The sequence below is a fragment of the Primulina eburnea genome, chromosome 12 (genome assembly GCF_022965805.1).
Source record: "Primulina eburnea isolate SZY01 chromosome 12, ASM2296580v1, whole genome shotgun sequence".
Taxonomy (NCBI): Eukaryota; Viridiplantae; Streptophyta; class Magnoliopsida; order Lamiales; family Gesneriaceae; genus Primulina; species Primulina eburnea.
The window spans coordinates 34,943,963-34,962,206 of NC_133112.1; the positions used below are offsets into that span (position 1 = coordinate 34,943,963).

An 18,244-nucleotide genomic window follows, 5' to 3' on the forward strand; every position below is an offset into this window, starting at 1 on the left:
ACCGAAAGTACAACTGAAATTACAATCATAACTGAAAATACTACAACTAGAACAACTCTGGATGCTCTGACCGCATACGACTCTCTAGTTCCCAAGTGGCTTCTTCAGTACCTCGGCGCTGCCACTGCACTAAGACAAGAGGAATGATCTTATTCCGCAACACCTTGTCTTTGCGATCTAGAATCCGAACTGGTCGTTCAACGTAAGACAAATCCGAATCAAGTTGAACTTCAGAAGGATGTAAGATGTGAGACTCATCTGCTACATATCGTCTCAACAAAGATACGTGGAACACATCATGAATACTTGATAGGTACGGCGGCAATGCAAGTCTGTAAGCCAAATCTCCCACGCTCTCCAATATTTCAAATGGACCAATAAATCTCGGAGACAGCTTACCCTTGAGACCAAATCTCAAAATCCTGCGAAAAGGCGAAACTCGAAGAAACACTTTCTCACCTGGCTGAAAATGAAGAGGTCGACGCTTGGTGTTCGCATAACTAGCCTGTCGATCCTGAGCAATCTTAATCCGCTTCTTGATTACGGCAACCTTATCAATAGCCTGCTGGACTAACTCCGGTCCCTCAACATGTCGTTCCCCAATTTCATCCCAGAATAATGGAGTACGACAACGTCGCCCATACAACGCCTCAAATGGTGCCATACCAATACTACGATGATAGCTGTTGTTGTACGCGAACTCAATCAAAGACAAATGATCCTGCCAAGCGGTTCCGAAATCCATAACACAAGCTCGCAACATATCCTCAAGTGTACGGATAGTCCTTTCTGTTTGACCGTCGGTCTCTGGATGATAAGCCGTACTCAAACTTAGTGAAGTACCCAATGCTGACTGGAAACTACCCCAAAATCGTGAGGTAAAACGAGGATCTCTGTCACTAACAATACTGACTGGCACTCCATGCAAACGTAAAATCTCTTGAATATACAATCGAGCCATACGATCGAAAGTGAAATCACGGTTATATGGCAGAAAATGAGCAGACTTGGTGAGTCGATCCACCACTACCCAAATAGCATCACTGTTCCTCGAAGACAATGGCAAGTGAGTAATGAAGTCCATCGCGATATGCTCCCACTTCCATTCAGGAATAGGTAAGTTCAACAATAATCCTCCCGGTCGACGGTGCTCTGCCTTAACCTGCTGACAAACTAGACACTTGGAGACAAACTGATAAATGCTGCGCTTCATCCCTTTCCACCAAAATCGTGTCCTCAAATCTTTATACATCTTGTTGCTTCCCGGATGAATACTCAGCTTGCTTCGATGAGCCTGAGACAAGATCTCTTCCCTCAAAGTATCATCCTCTGGTACTACAACCCGATTAGACAAACACAGAAGACCATTAGACTGATAATGGAAATTACTATCTCCACCAACCAACCGAGCTAATCTCTGAGTCTTGAGATCAGACATCTGAGCATCTCGAATCCGAGTGAACAAAGTTGGCTCAGATAAAATGGTAGCAACACGAATGCTCTCCATACCTTTCCGATGTTTGAACTTAAACCCCAACGAACAACAATCCTGGACAGTACTAGACATAGCACTGGTCTGAAGTGCAGAGGCTCTCACCTTGCGACTAAGAGCATCGGCTGTGAGATTCGCAGAACCTGGATGGTACTTGATCACACAGTCATAATCTTTAAGTAGATCCATCCAACGACGTTGTCTCATGTTCAACTCAGCCTGAGTGAATAGATACTTCAGACTCTTATGATCAGTAAAGATTTCAAACTGAACACCGTACAAATAATGACGCCAGATCTTTAGCGCAAACACAATAGCAGCTAATTCTAGATCATGAATAGGGTACTTCTCCTCGTGAGATTTTAACTGTCTGGAAGCATAAGCGATCACATGACCATTCTGCGTCAACACACACCCTAAGCCTTGAAAAGAGGCATCGGTGTAAACACTGAAACCCTCAGATCCTGACGGTAACGCCAAAACAGGTGCAGAAGTCAGAAGTCGACGAAGCTCTCTGAAACTATCTTCGCACTCAGATGACCACTCAAATGGAACATCCTTCCGAGTAAGTTGCGTCAATGGTCTAGCTATCTGAGAGAAATTCACGATGAAGCGACGATAATACCCTGCCAGACCTAGAAAACTACGAATCTCGGCCACTGTCGTCGGACGTGACCAATTCAACACTGCCTCAATCTTGCTAGGATCCACAGAAACTCCTTCCTTGGAAATTACATGACCAAGGAATACTACACGATTAATCCAGAACTCGCACTTACTCAGCTTAGCATACAATTGCTTCTCGCGAAGAATCTGCAACACAATCCTCAAGTGATGGATATGCTCTTCCACACTGTGAGAATAAATCAAGATATCGTCGATGAAAACCACAACAAACTGATCTAGAAAATCCCGAAAGACACGGTTCATTAGATCCATGAACACCGCTGGCGCATTTGTCAATCCGAATGGCATAACTAGAAATTCGTAATGCCCATATCGAGTACGAAATGCAGTCTTGGAAATATCATCATCTTTGACTCTCATCTGATGATAACCCGATCGCAAGTCAATCTTGGAATAAACAGAGGTACCCTGAAGCTGATCGAACAAGTCATCAATACGAGGTAATGGATACTTGTTTTTGATCGTCACACGATTCAGCTGGCGGTAATCAATACACAATCGCATCGATCCATCATTTTTCTTGACAAACAAGACTGGAGCTCCCCAAGGTGAAACACTCGGGCGAATATAACCTTTATCAAGAAGATCCTGCAATTGCTGCTTCAATTCTCTCATCTCTGATGGAGCAAGACGATAGGGGGCACGAGAAATCGGTGTAGTCCCTGGCATTAACTCGATGCTAAATTCCACCTCTCTAATCGGAGGAAAACCAGGAATCTCATCTGGAAAAACATCAGGAAACTCACAAACCACTGGAATATCATCTATACCAACACTACCTGTGGACGAATCAATCGCATAGATGAGGTAGCCTTCCCCGCCCGACTCTAAAGCACGACAGGCTTTCAGAGCAGATACCACTGGCATCGGAGGTCGCGCTCCCTCACCATAGAAAAACCAACTAGAGCTCTCAGTCGTACGAAACTGAACAAGCTTCTGGTAACAATCCACAGTAGCTCGGTAGGTAGTCAATAGATCTATACCCAAAATACAATCAAAATCTTCCATCTCTAGGATCATAAGATTTGCAGTCAATTCGTTACCCTCAAAATCTAAGGGACAACCCATCACTAGACGCTTTGCTAACACCGAATGACCCATCGGAGTAGAAACGGAAAGAATGACGTCTAGAGAAACATACGGTAACTTATGACGCTTAACAAATCGTGCAGAAATGAATGAATGTGATGCTCCGGTATCAATAAGAACAAAAGCAGGAATACCGCATAAACAAAAAGTACCTGCTATAACTCTCCCTGTCTCATCTGCAGCCTGATCCTGGTTCAGCGCAAATACCTGACCTTGGGCACGAGGTCGAAGATTTGAACTACCCATTGCCTGACCCTGCATCCTCTGCTGAACAGTCGTCTGAGATCCGGAACCAGATCCTGCTCCACCTCGCAACTGAGGACAATTCTTCTTAAGATGACCCATCTCTCCACACTGAAAACAAGCTCCCGCGGCTGATCGGCACTGCTCCGATGGATGGTTCTTCCCACAATGCACACAAGAAACCTTCTTCTTACCAAAGCGAAAAACACCGCTAGACCGTGATCCAGATCCAGAAGAAGAAGAACCAGATTTCTTGAAAGACTGAGATCGAGGGCTCAAAGTACTCGGAGGTCTAGAAGAAAGAATAGACCTACCACGCTGGAGACTGATCTCTGCCTGGCGACACCGGTTCACTAACCCATCATAAGAAGTAGGATTATCGCAGACAGTGACTCGATCAAAGATCTCCTGGTTAAGACCCTGAAGGAAATGGTCATACTTGGCCTCAGAACTGCCACTAATATGAGGAGCAAAGGGTAACAACTCGAAGAACTTCTGCTGATATTCATCAACAGACATACTACCCTGCTTAAGATTCAGAAGTTCAATCGTCTCTGCCTGACGAAGGGCTGGAGGAAAGTATAGCTGCATGAAAGCTGCACGGAAATCGGCCCAAGTCACCCTACCCTGAGACTGGACTATCGGCGCAGAAGTCGATCGCCACCACTTACGCGCACGGCCCTCGAGAAGAAAACTAAGGGTCTCCATCTGCTGCTCTTCGGTGCACTGGAATGCACGGAAACAACTCTCCATGCGCTCTAACCAATCCTCAGCATCATCGGGAGTCTCACCACCGACTAAAGGCTTAGGCCCCATCTGAATGAAACGGTGCATCTCAAAACGCCTAGGGCCATCCCGACGATGACGATGTTCACGATGACGCCTACGATCATCCTGGTCACCCCAACGACCTACACTCCCCTGACTACTCTCCTCACCAAAGTGGTCAGCCATCGCTACAAGATAGAATGGGGAAAATGGTAAAATGGTCAACGAAAATCCCAAAACAGAATCTATATCCCAAAATCATATGCATGCTCTGATACCATAAATGTAGTGACCCGTTCCAGAATCACCTACTAATCAAGAACTAAGCATGCAATTAACTTAACTAATAACAATCAGAGATAATGGCGGAAAAGGTCAACAAATGAAAGTTATACAACCCATTCGAAAATCCAGAACAACTCAAATTAAAATGAAAGTATGCGATACAACCATATCGAATCAAATGGTACTGAAGATCTAAACCAACCGGTTACTCCACGTCCTCAACATCCTCCTCCTGAGCCATCCAACCTGAGGCCTGCCCCGTGGGAATGGGGTGTCCAAGATACACAAAACCGAGGACGTGAGCGATAAGAACGCCCAGTACAAAAGCATGAGTATACAAGCCTATACGAAATGCACATGCTATGATATGATACCAGGGTAGTCAAGAAACAGGAGTCACAAAAGATCTCAAAATGCTCAGTCTAGAGGCGCCAAGTGGATAGTGCCGCGCGGTACTCCTCTGGGTCACTGCATCCACTACAAGATTAGACGTGGACCTAAAATGTCCCGGATCACCGAAGCCCTCCGGACCCGTCGGCCACTGTGTACTCTCGGTGTCCATGCGTCCACAAGACAGGGCTGAGCGGCCCCACAAGATATAGCTTATCTCGAAAGAGATACAGCTCAACAATAAAGGCTATCTCGAAAGAGATACGGCTCCAGATGAAATGTAACATGCAGTAATAAACGTGACATAATAGCATGCATCATATGACATATATCAATGCACCAAATAATCATGCAACACATATAAGAATGTATACTCGACCAGGATATCTCGGATAGTACTTTCGTACCTCAAACCAGCAGATCCTAACAATCCGCCCTAGAATCAAGTCTGCGTCCGCAGCCCACTGATGTCGCTACCTCCCAACTAGAGCACAGCTCCTGCTACAAAACCAGTAGCTCCCCGCTAGTGCCTGAACCTCGGGAAAAGACTAGAAACCAATCGGAAACGACTAAAATGCTCTTGAACGCTCGGACTTGGCGAGTAAGAAGTGAAGCCTCGCGCCTCTATTTATAGCCAACGTTCGGACGATCCGATCCACTTCGGAAGCTCCGATCCGGTACACTTCGGACGATCCGAACCCTGCATGTCTTCTACGTGTCCAGCCACCTGGCTCGGACGATCCGAACCCTGATCGGACGATCCGAATCCTGCATGTCTTCCACGGTTCCATCCACCTGTCTCGGACGATCCGAATCCTGATCGGACGATCCGAACCCTGATCGGACGATCCGAACCCTGTTCGGTCCTTCCGATCCCACCGAAATATAATTAATCCAATAATTAACTCAAATTAGGCATCGGGATACTACAAGAGCAGCTCCTATCGCCGAAATTCGATACAGAGAGGGCCAGAGTCCGTAAATAAGAATGTACCACCAGCGCGATCGGCAGAGTAGGTGGGTGTTACGTTTTTATTCAGATCGGGATCCCTAGATTAGGATTGAGTCGACTCAGTGTCGAAGAGTCACAAAGTGTGATTCATAGTTGATATCGAGTAATGTTTCTGATTTGAGACATATACAGAGTATGATTTATAGTTTGATATTGATTCATGTTTCTGATTTGATACATGTTATGAATATCTATTTCATGCTTTTATATCTGTTTATATGAAATGCATGTATACATGATTTATACTGGGAATGTAATTCTCACCGGAGTTATACGGCTGTTGTCTTGTTTGTATGTGTGCATGACAACAGTTGGGACGAGATCAGAACCAGGAATATGATAAGAGATTATAGTTAGCGTGGAGATCCGGGCCCAGAAGCAGAGTAGGATTCAGCACTTGATGTATAGCGGTTGAACTTAGTTGAGATAGAGACTTGTAGTACCTGATCTGTACTTTTATACTGACATGTATATTTAATAGATTACATTATGTTTCCGCATTTATAATTTAAAAAGAAAAAAAATTTAGTCCCACTTTTCTTAATTGTTAGATTTGACATTAATAATGATTAAGACCTGAATTAGCGTCCGGGTCCCCACACTATATGCCCTAAATTTGTGTGGTCCACTAAGCATCCACCTATTGCATGGAAAATGTTGTGCGAACCGATAGAAGATGGTGGAATGGCTCTGAAAGATCTATCGGCATGGAACAAAGCACTATTAGCAAAGACACTATGGAAAATCCATTCCAAAAAAGACAGCTTATGGATTAGGTGGGTTAACCATGTGTATAGCAAGTATGACAGTGTGTGGTGTTGGGATTGCCGGAAAGAGGACTCGCCTCTCATCAAACAAATCATTCGAATTAGAGATATATTGGTCGACAGAAGGGGGTCAATAGCTGAAGCCATCTGTTGCTTACATTCTTGGTTTGGCCGAGATGGTGGATTGTCAAGGGCTTATGATTTCTTCATTCTCAAGGAGGCTCGGTGGCCATGGAAACCGCTACTCATAAAATCATGCATACTCCCAAAGCATCGATTTGTACTTTGGTTATTCGCACACCGAAAGCACCCTACACGAGACAGACTAGTATTTATCGAAGACATAAGGTGCGAACTTTGCAATGTAGCAGACAAGAGTATGGCTCATCTCTTCTTCATTTGCCCGACTTCTGAAAAAATATGGGCAAGTATTCGACAATGGCTTAGTATGCGGAAAATAATGGGGTCAGATTCAGTAGTGCTTAGGGCATTTAGAAAGATTTTTCGTGGGAACTCCATACTATCCAAGATGAGGACCTCTGCTCTTGGAGTGACAGTGTATCACATTTGGAATGCAAGGAACAGAGCAATCTTTGCGAATGAGAAGCCGCACGTGGATGCAATTATTAACAAAATCAAGATACTCATTTTTAGATTATTTCCGAGTTTCATTTTTACTGTTACTTGATTGTATGACGGTTTGTTTTGGTAGGGAGTTGTAGAGCTTTACTGGATTTACTTATATGCTGGAGATGCCCAGTTCACGTGTACTGTATTTCAAATTACATTCATTTTAAAAAAAAACAATGCAAGAGTATTTCATCCTCGTACCTTCCAATAGAAAATGAACCTTAGTTAATGCAAATTTACCCCGATAATTCAACTATTACAATTTATAAATTGAACTCATCAATAACGTTAGATCAAAGTTTCAAATGACATATAACACTCTAAGTGAACATTACGTTGTTATATCAGAAGAGACAATTATTATTCAACAATCACACTCTCAATAATTACACTTTTCGTAATATATAAAAATAGAAAACATGACATTGAATTTGAGACCAATTGTAAGATTTAGTGTTTCTGTTTTACGAAAACCTATAAATGACAGTAACGATGCAGCTCAAATTTTTTAATCATATAACGACTTAAACATCAAATTTTGGTCGCTCTTCACATAAACAACTATCGATTGCCAATATACATAATATTAAAAAAATAGTAAAGCACGTTAAACAATATTATTTATAATTATTTGAATACAAAATAAAATGATCAGTAAAAAATACTAAAATAAAAAAAATCTAATATTTTCAAATTAAAAAAGAAAACAAATGCAAAAAAAAAAGTCAAACAAATAAATTAAAATGGGGAAAAGTGAGATAAAAGAGTATTTGATAAAAAAAATTTAATCCATAAACCACATTTAATGCTCTCAGCTACTTCTTACTTCTACTTGTTAATGCATCCCAAAATTCCAATCAGAACCACCTTTATCGAAATATTATTTTTGGATAAAAATAAACGGATAAATAGGATAAATTATATTTCTGGTCATGTAATTTTCATTTTTGTTTTCACTTTTATTCCTATTAACAATGAATTTATATTTTTAGTTTTAGGCGGTGTATTCATTTTATACTTTCAAAGACTTTTAATGACTTTTTTAAATGATGGACTTTTGTGGAGTTGATAAATTTTTATTGACTTTTATGAAATCTCATAAAATTGTAAAACAAATTTCATAGACTCTTATAGACTTTTTTTCAAGAATTTTGTAGACTTTTGTAAACATTTTCACAGAATTATGTGAATTTTGTAGTTTATAATTGTGATTTATTTTTATTAATTTTTTTAAAATAATTATTGGACATAGATAACCTCTTCAATTTTAAACTATTATTTTTATTTATGAATGTAAATGAATTTTACTTACTTAAAAGTTAAACAATTTAATTTGTGAAAAACGACAAATGAACTATCTAATTTATTGAAATCAAAATTTCAATTCTTTATGTCAATTCAACATATTAATGAATAATATTTTTATAAGTTCATAATAAAATTTTATTAAAAGAACACTCAAAATAATGAGTATTCTTTTATAAAAAAAATTCTAATCATTACTGACAATTTGATCAACATCGTTCTACATTCCATTGGCTATGATATCCCTCCATGCATTAGCATTTGCTCGTTGTTGTTTTTGAGTATTAAATAACTGATCAAAGTCGTCACCTTCATAAACTTGTGCTGATGAAGACAATTGAGCATCATTATCTAGTTCAATTTGAAATTCATCAAATTGACACTTCTTTCAAAGAAAATTGTGTAATATAGCACATGCCAATACAAGCCCTGTTAAAGGTGGGAAAAAATACCGAATTTTCGGTATACCGAGATTACCGTAACAAAAAAATATTGAATTTACCGAATTTTAAGTATACCGAAGATTTCGGTACGGTACGGTAACAATACCGAATTTTTCGGTACGGTAACGATATCCAATTTAAAAATTTTGGTATATACCGAAATACCGGAAAAATATACAAAAATTTTCAAATATATAATATCTTAAAACAATAAATTATAATTTTTTTAAAATGTAAGGTTTTTTTGGTTCGATATACCGAAAATTTTAGTATAGTATCGGTATGAATTTGCTTATACAATAACTTAAGATATATTAACTAAAATTAAAGAAAATAATTAAAAATAAAATGTTATATAATAATTAATAAAAAAATAAATTTTAATTATGTTTTTAAAAAGTACAAATAAAAGGAAAAATAAATAGATGAGAAAAGAATGAAAGTTTGTATTAAATGTACATCCAAATCTATAAGTATTCAAAATGTCGGTTTATTTCATCCTACCTATGTGGGCATTGCCCCCATGATAGGATGGATGGTCAAGATTTGTCCATGCATATGTAGGACCCACAATTTTTTTTTGAAATTGTATGTTTGGCAAGATCTTGGCCATCCATCCTCTTATGGGGGCAATGCCCACATGGGTAGCATCTCATTGACCAAAATGTCGGTAGACTTTTAATGACTCTATGGAATTCTATTAAGTACAAGAATTATAGCCTAATGTACAACAATAAAATGTCAACAAAAGTCTTTGATTCAACCTAAAGATTTGATATACATTTAATACAAACTTTCATTCTTTTCTCATATATTTATTTTTCCTTTTATTTGTACTTTTTTAAAACATAATTAAAATTTAATTTTTTATTAATTATTATATAACATTTTATTTTTAATTATTTTCTTTAATTTTAGTTTATATATCTTAAATTATTGTATAAGCAAATTCATACCGATACTATACCAAAATTTTCGGTATATCGAACCAAAAAAACCATACATTTTAAAAAAATTATAATTTATTGTTTTAAAATATTATATATTTTAAAATTTTTGTATATTTTTCCGGTATTTCGGTATATACCAAAATTGTCAAATTGGATATCGTTACCGTACCGAAAAATTCGGTATTGTTACCGTACCGTACCGAAATCTTCGGTATACTTAAAATTCGGTAAATTCAATATTTTTTTACGGTAATCTCGGTATACCGAAAATTCGGTATTTTTTCCCACCCCTAACAGGGCTTGTATTGGCATGTGCTATATTACACAATTTTCTTTGAAAGAAGTGTCAATTTGATGAATTTCAAATTGAACTAGATAATGATGCTCAATTGTCTTCATCAGCACAAGTTTATGAAGGTGACGACTTTGATCAGTTATTTAATACTCAAAAACAACAACGAGCAAATGCTAATGCATGGAGGGATATCATAGCCAATAGAATGTAGATCGATGTTGATCAAATTGTCAGTAATGATTAGAATTTTTTTTATAAAAGAATACTCATTATTTTGAGTGTTCTTTTAATAAAATTTTATTATGAACTCATCAAAATATTATTCATTAATATGTTGAATTGACATAAAGAATTGAAATTTTGATTTCAATAAATTAGATAGTCATTTGTTGTTTTTCACAAATTAAATTGATTTAACTTTTAAGTAAGTACAATTCATTTATATTCGTAAATAAAAATAATAGTTTAAAATTTAAGAGGTTATCTATGTCCAATAATTATTTTAAAAAATTTAATAAAAAATAAATCACAATTATAAACTATAAAATTCACATAATTCTATGAAAATGTTTACAAAAGTCTACAAAAATCTTGAAAAAAGTATAAGAGTCTATGAAATTTGTTTTACAATTCTATGACATTCCATAAAAGTCAATAAAAATCCATCAACTCCACAAAAGTTTATCATTTAAAAAAAGTCATTAAAAGTCTTTGAAAGTATAGAATGAATACACCCTTAATTTGCATTTCTTTTTCATTTTTGGTCTTGTTAGAGTTAATTTTCATTTTAAATAATGTAACGTGTACTTTTTTTATTTCATTTTTGCTCCTTTGTTGACCCTTTTTTTACCCGAGTCTATCATATATGCAGGTCAAAAAGACCAAAAATAAACAAAAGATACAATTTATATGATCAAAAATGAAAAAAAAAACATTCATGTTGCATGACTAAATTGAAAATTCATCATAACATGATTTAAAAAAGGGAAAATCATTCAAATTATAGGATTAAAAATACAAATTCACCGTTAACACGACGAAAAGTAAAAAAATTTGTAAATTATAAGACAAAAAATGTAGCATACTTGCAAAAATATATTTTATAGCTTTTATGACATGATAATTAAATATCGGAAAAATAACTTTTTTGGTCCAGTAACTTGTCTTTTTTTAGTTTGGATCTACTAACTTTTCAATTTTTTACCCTTGATACAATAACTTGTGAATTTTAGTTGTTTTGGTACATCTATATATCATCGAAATGTTTAGTTTTTTTTTGTCTAAAAACACTGATCAGAGAAAGGCTAAATTTAAAGTTGCCAAAAATTTGCGGATTTCTTGATTTTGAAGGGAAATCAATTTATTTAGAAGTAACCTAACATAAAAATTTTGAATAAATCAAACAAATTTACAAGTTCTATACATTCCATCAGAATCATTCAATGATTGTGATACCAAAATGTGTTTTAACCATTATCTAATCAACGTATTTTGGCGAAAATCGAACATTTCGGTGGGGTAGATGATCCAAAATATATATATCATCGCATCCCCACATGAAAATCACTATACAATTATGGTCCAAGCATGTGGATTGCGAAATGGATTATTTCCCATTTCTTATTGATATTTCATATTTGGCATCAACAAGTTTTTACTCATAGGAAAGGCAACGATTCAACTATAAAAATCGTAGAAGTAAATTGTTTTAGAGTAGATATCTCATATCTTGTGAGACGGTCTCACAAATCTTTATCTGTGAGACGGGTCAACCCTAACGATATTCACAATAAAAATATAATACTTTTAGCATAAAAAGTAATATTTTTTCATGGATGACCCAAATAATATACCCGTCTCACAAAATACGACCCGTGAGACCGTCTCACACAAGTTTTTGCCATTGTTTTATTCGATAATTATGTATGAAATTTGTTTTATTTTGCCTTAATTATATAAGTATTATAACAAATCTTTAATTTTATTTATATATACACACAGAAAACTTATTGCCAAAAAAGACATGGAACAAAGTACATATATCTTCACACATGTAGCCACCACGTACGTCTAATTAGTAACTCTAGCTTTTGTACAACAATATCAAAGTTCAACACGCTGCTGCCTTCAACTATTGTACAAACAAAACTCAAGACTCGTCGAAGTGAAAACTATCCATTTCACCAAATCGATCAAACTCCACGTCGAACGATTGAAAACCCGAGAAAATTTCTTCCCCATTCGAGCCCGACAATGAATCCCATTCAGGTTTGAAACCAACCGAATCCAGGTCGAAAATATCCTCCCAAGGATCCGAAGACGAGTTTGAAGTGAGATATTCACTTTGTGGAGAAGAAACATCGATAGGGTTTGGAGAATATTCTTTTAATGGCACAATATTTCCTTGGAAACTAATCAAATTGCAGTCCACAGGATCTGAATCCACTTGTGCGGACAAAGCTAGTGAATCTTTGCATGTGTGACGATGAAAGTACGTGGTTTGGTACAACGTAGGATTTTGTTTGATTACCTGCACTTGTTTTGTAGCTTTGCAACCTTCGGACTTGTGGGTGCACCTAAAATAGCACCTGAACAACGCAAACAATGCAAATTAATTAGTTCGCAATCTTGTGTTCGTGTCACGGATTTTATACATACATACATATATATACATACATATATATACATACATATATATATATATATATATATATATATATATATATATATATATATATATATATATATATATATATATATATATATATATATATATAATTTGGAATTATTCTTGTTAACTAACGAGGGTACGAGGCTAGTTTCACTAATATAATTTTACCTAGGATGATCGAAATTCAAGATTGTCTTTTGTCCATATTTCCTCCATGCTTGTCCATCTTCCATCTTTCCTCTTAATGTTATCCATGAATCTGAGGTTCTTCTGCAAACACATGAACAAAATAAATTTATAACTTATTATTTCCAACAAAAAAGCATAGAATAATAATGTCAAATTTATTACAAAGAAACCTCAAATTTCTATCATGATTTAGTTAGTTCTTAAAAGCATTAATATATAAATATAAATTTAAAGAATATGGACATCATTTAAAAAAAACTTGACAACATAACACAAAGTATTATGTTTATCACGTTTTAAAAATAAATATTATTATTCTTATTTTATTTTTGTCCCAATAAATGGGCTAGTGGGGATAGTGGCACTAGTTGCCGACATGCATTCAAGAGCCAAAAGCTACCTCTTCATTTGTTTTATTACACACACACATATATACACATGTGTGTGAGTATGTGTTCATATAAATGGATGTCAAAGGTTTTTTAAGTCGAAAATTTATTACAATCGGATCTCAGACCCAAAAACTCGTTCCAAATTTAGGATCTCAGAGGCATATTGGCTATAAATCATCGGTTAAAAACCCTGGTATAACTAATTAAATCTGCGTAAAAGAGCATTATAATTTATTCAATGATTGAACACTAAAGAATTTTGAGGTGCATGTACCTATCTCTTTCATGCTTGTACATCGATAGATCATTTATAATCTGGTCTTAACATAATCTTTTGGATTATATACACACAATATAGTTTAACAGAAGTTCTCATACATTAGTAGGTTATAAATAATTATTGTAACATTTAACACTGGAATTGATCGAAGTAATGACTGGTGGTAAACGTGCAACTTAAATACGTTAGATATAACGTTTGGACCATTCTCTGGACATAAATATTTATTACTCCAAACGATTATTATAATAAAAAATATGGATTCCAAAATAGTTAAGTTTATGGAAACAATGCTTAACCCTGATATTGATCAAGTCATTAATTTTATAGTGAAAACAAAGTTGAATAAATAAGCTACTTACATTTTATAATAACACCAATGGAAAAAATCCAATCCAACTAACAAATGTTAAAGAATAATAATATCAAGAATAGAAATAAAAACCTCACCTCCTCCTATAGCAACCCCTCCGGCCCCTGCCCGCCGCGGCCTTCTTCTTCCCACCGTCGGAGCATGCCGAGCCACGGCCATCTCCGCCCCCAACCGCGGGGATCGGGGCGGACTTATCCGTACTACGCGAACTCAGCTTGGAGATAGTGTTCTCGAAAGATCTAGAAATGTGCAGCATCAGCTGATCGAGCGAGGCAACCCCGCCATCTTCATCAGGGTTCTGCAGTAGGGTTCGAAGCTGGATCGCGCTCTCTTTGCCCCTCGACAACTCCATTATCGCTGTTTCCATGATTCTTGAATGCAAATCTCCGCTCGGATTCATTGTTGTTTAACTTCCTTGGGGTCACACCTGCGGTGAGTGCTCAGTTTGTGCGAGATTTGGGGAGATTAGGGTTTGTAGTTTTATTCTTTGTAGTTTTAGAAAGAGAAGGAAAGAGAAGTCTGAGGAAGGCGAGAGGAAGGTGAGAGGAAGTAGGCAGGCAATCGAGGTTGGATAAATGATGACGTCATGTGGCTGCGTCACTATGATGATGGCATGTTAGGACTTACTAGTTGGCGGGTCCCTATTTCTGGATTTATTGATAATTTTATTTTATTTTTGTTTAGTAAACGTGGAAATGTGGCCTCCATATTATATTTTACATATAAGAAATTTGGTTTTGTTAATTATCAATTTATTCACAAAAATTCCTTTCGAATTTTGAGGTGGATATATTTTAAAATTCGAAATTATTACATTTAATGAAATATGTTTGATATAATGTAGAGACTCGTCCAATAAATATAAGCAATACATTATACATAGGTTTGTTTATATATACTTTCGATATGTTGCAGACTTATGTGGGTATCGATAAGGTGACACTCACTTATTGGATGTAATGAAGCATAAAAAATTGTACATAAAATAGGTGATTGTTACATCATCCGTGCTCACATAAATGTGTATGATAGATGTGAAGCATATCAAAATTATATATATGTATGAGATTGTTACATAAAAAATTATATATATGTATGATAGATGTGAAGCATATCAATATTATATATATGTATGATAGATGTGAAGCATATCAATATTATATATAAAAAATTGTACATAAAATAGGTGATTGTTACATCATCCGTGCTCACATAAATGTGTATCGATAAGGTGACACTCACTTAAATTAATCGAATTGATTGATATTTTTATTACACACACTAACTAAATCTTTTTTTAACCAAAAAATTAGTAGTAATTAACTAAAGCCGAATGAAATATTAATATAAAAAAATTCCCCTCGTGTTTTAGTAATTCTTCCCGTTTGGTGTTTTACTTTTGAGGAAAAAAAAAGTCATTCGATTGAATATTCAAGTGTGTGTGTGAACATAAGATTAAAGTGAATCAAGTTGATAGGAAAAGTCAATTGATCCACACTGGAATATTGAGTACTATTTTAGAGTTATGTGCAATTAAGAAATAAGGGGAAAAATGTATCTAATTATTTTGAGAAGGTCGTATATTTAAAAATAGTTTCGGAATGAGTCCATAAAATTCTCGATTTCAACTCGGCAAATATAATATTTGGACTTAAGCTTGAACTTGATTGAGCAGCGTTTCGCGCTTGAACTCTACTTGAGTAGTCGACGAGCTATCAGGGGCGGAGCCACATGTGTTTAGCACAAGTGGCCAAATTTTTTTAAAAAATTTTATATGTAAATTTTGTATAATTTTTGTAAATTTTGTATAATTTTTGAATAATATAATATTAGTTCGGATAGATCAATTTAAAATATTAAAAAATTCTAGAGTTTATAATTCTAGCTCGGACAGCTCCATATTTCTGACTCCGCCATTGCGAACATCCATGTAACAACTTTATGCTCTGAAAATATGAAATAGTAAACCGGATCAAACTATTTTAATAATTAAAAAAAAAACCTAGATTTTCAGTTTTGTTTGATTGGGTTTGATTGATATGAAATTTTGATTTTTTTTTATTTTCAAATAATTTTTTAATTAAATTAAATATAATTTGAATGTTCTAAACTAGCTAAGAAACAAAATATCAACATACAGAATGATAAAAACATTTAACAAAGTAATATATGATAATATATTATCATTAATTAATTATCAATAAATTCTTATTATGAACATATTTTCTAAATTCTTTTTGGGTTTTGTTTTTTATATTAGTTATCATCTTGAATAGTTGTTTTTTTTTGACAAGATCTTGAATAGATTTTTGGGCCTACAATATGTGCAATTTGAACTATTATAAGGTACAACATTTATTAAAAAAACTTTCATTGTCATAATACATATAGTATAATGTAAATTCAATATCAAATTAAATATTTTTTGATTGAAAAAATAATAGTAAATTGATTTTTTAACAAACTATTTTATAATTTTTATATTTACAACCTCGGTTTAGTTTGATTTGGTTGGGTCAAACCATTTTGTTAGTTTTAATATCGATCAAAATCATAATTTACTAAAATATTAATCCCAATATTCGTGCACAACATCATCGTTAGGTCCGTCCCTGGTTAGACGGTCCTACGGATCTATTTACGTGAAACGAGTTAATCTGATTCATACTTAGAGTAAAAAGTAATATTTTTAACATAAAAAATAATTATTTTATGAATGAGGTCGGATTGAAGACGTGTCTTGTAAAGTCTGTCCATGTAATTGTTGATAGTTGGGGAATGACCAAGCATTGGGCCGAGAAATGGACCACTCAGCTACCGAGTGAGTCTCATGTGAGACCGTATCACCAAGGGCGGATTTAGTGTAGGGCGAACGGGGGCCACGGCCCCCCCAAAAAAATTTAAAAAATTTTTTTAGCGACGGTTGTGACGGAAACCGTCGCAAAATGCGCGACGGTTTTATCAACAACCGTCGCTATATGGCGGCCACGGCCCCCCCAAATATTTAAAAAAAATTTTTTAGCGACGGTTATATAGAAACTGTCGCGGTTTCGCGACGGTTTTACAAAAATCGTCGCCAATTCCGCGACGGTTTATTGTAACCGTCGCCATATTGCGACGGTTTTAGAGAAAACTGTCGCAAAGGTGGCCCCCCCAATGCCAAAATCCTAGATCCGCCCCTGCGTCTCACGGGTCATAATCCGTGAGACGGATCAACCCTACCCATATTCACAATAAAAAGTAATACTTTTAGCATAAAAAATAATATTTTTTCATGGGTGACCAAAATAAGAGACTCGTCTCACAAATACGACCCATGAGACCGTCTCACACAAGTTTTTGCCCTCTGCTACCTATTCTAGATCTTGCATGTTATTAAGAAATGACGATGTTGTATGATCCCAAGTTTTAGGGCATTCATCGGTTTGGTAGAAAATATATATCCATAAATATTGATATTAATAATAATAATAATAATAATAATAATAATAATATTTTTGGGTTAATTGCTTTTTTCGTTAATATTATTTAATGTCTAAAATCATTTTGCTCTTTTCATTTGTAATATGCCTAAAAAGGTCCCTGAAAGTAATAATTTATTAATTTATACTCTTCTGATCTCCGGTATAAATTAATGGTTAAAAACAATGGGCTAAAAAACGTCGCTTAACCGCTAAGCAGTCGCATACCTCTTCGATTTTTAAAAAAGGTGAAGTCTTTAGGGGTGTCAAAACGGGCTGACAGAGCGGCCGAGCATTCATTTTGGCGGGCTTCCAAATGATCAATCTAGCTCAGTCCGTTTAATTTTTTTTATTAAAAAATAATTGAAAAGATTTTATTTTTAAAATTTTAAAAATTCTAAAAAGTTTTGAATACTAACATCACAAAATCAACTTATTTTGACAAGTTTAGATCTCATAGTGTTATTAAAAACTTGATCGTCTAAACCACCTTAGCGACTCAAAATCCACTTAAGCGGCCGT

At 35.5% G+C, this 18,244-nt stretch overlaps 1 protein-coding gene across 1 annotated transcript; it reads right to left on the reverse strand.

Moving 5' to 3' along the window:
* Positions 1–12,320: 12,320 nt before the first annotated feature.
* On the reverse strand, positions 12,321–14,778 carry LOC140807315 (WRKY DNA-binding transcription factor 70-like). The gene is made up of 3 exons (XM_073164115.1): positions 14,339–14,778; positions 13,196–13,297; positions 12,321–12,944 (listed from the first exon to the last, which is right to left on the reverse strand). The coding sequence occupies exons 1-3, from the start codon at positions 14,659–14,661 to the stop codon at positions 12,506–12,508; spliced, it is 864 nt and encodes a 287-aa protein (XP_073020216.1). The 5' UTR covers positions 14,662–14,778; the 3' UTR covers positions 12,321–12,505.
* Positions 14,779–18,244: the final 3,466 nt, after the last annotated feature.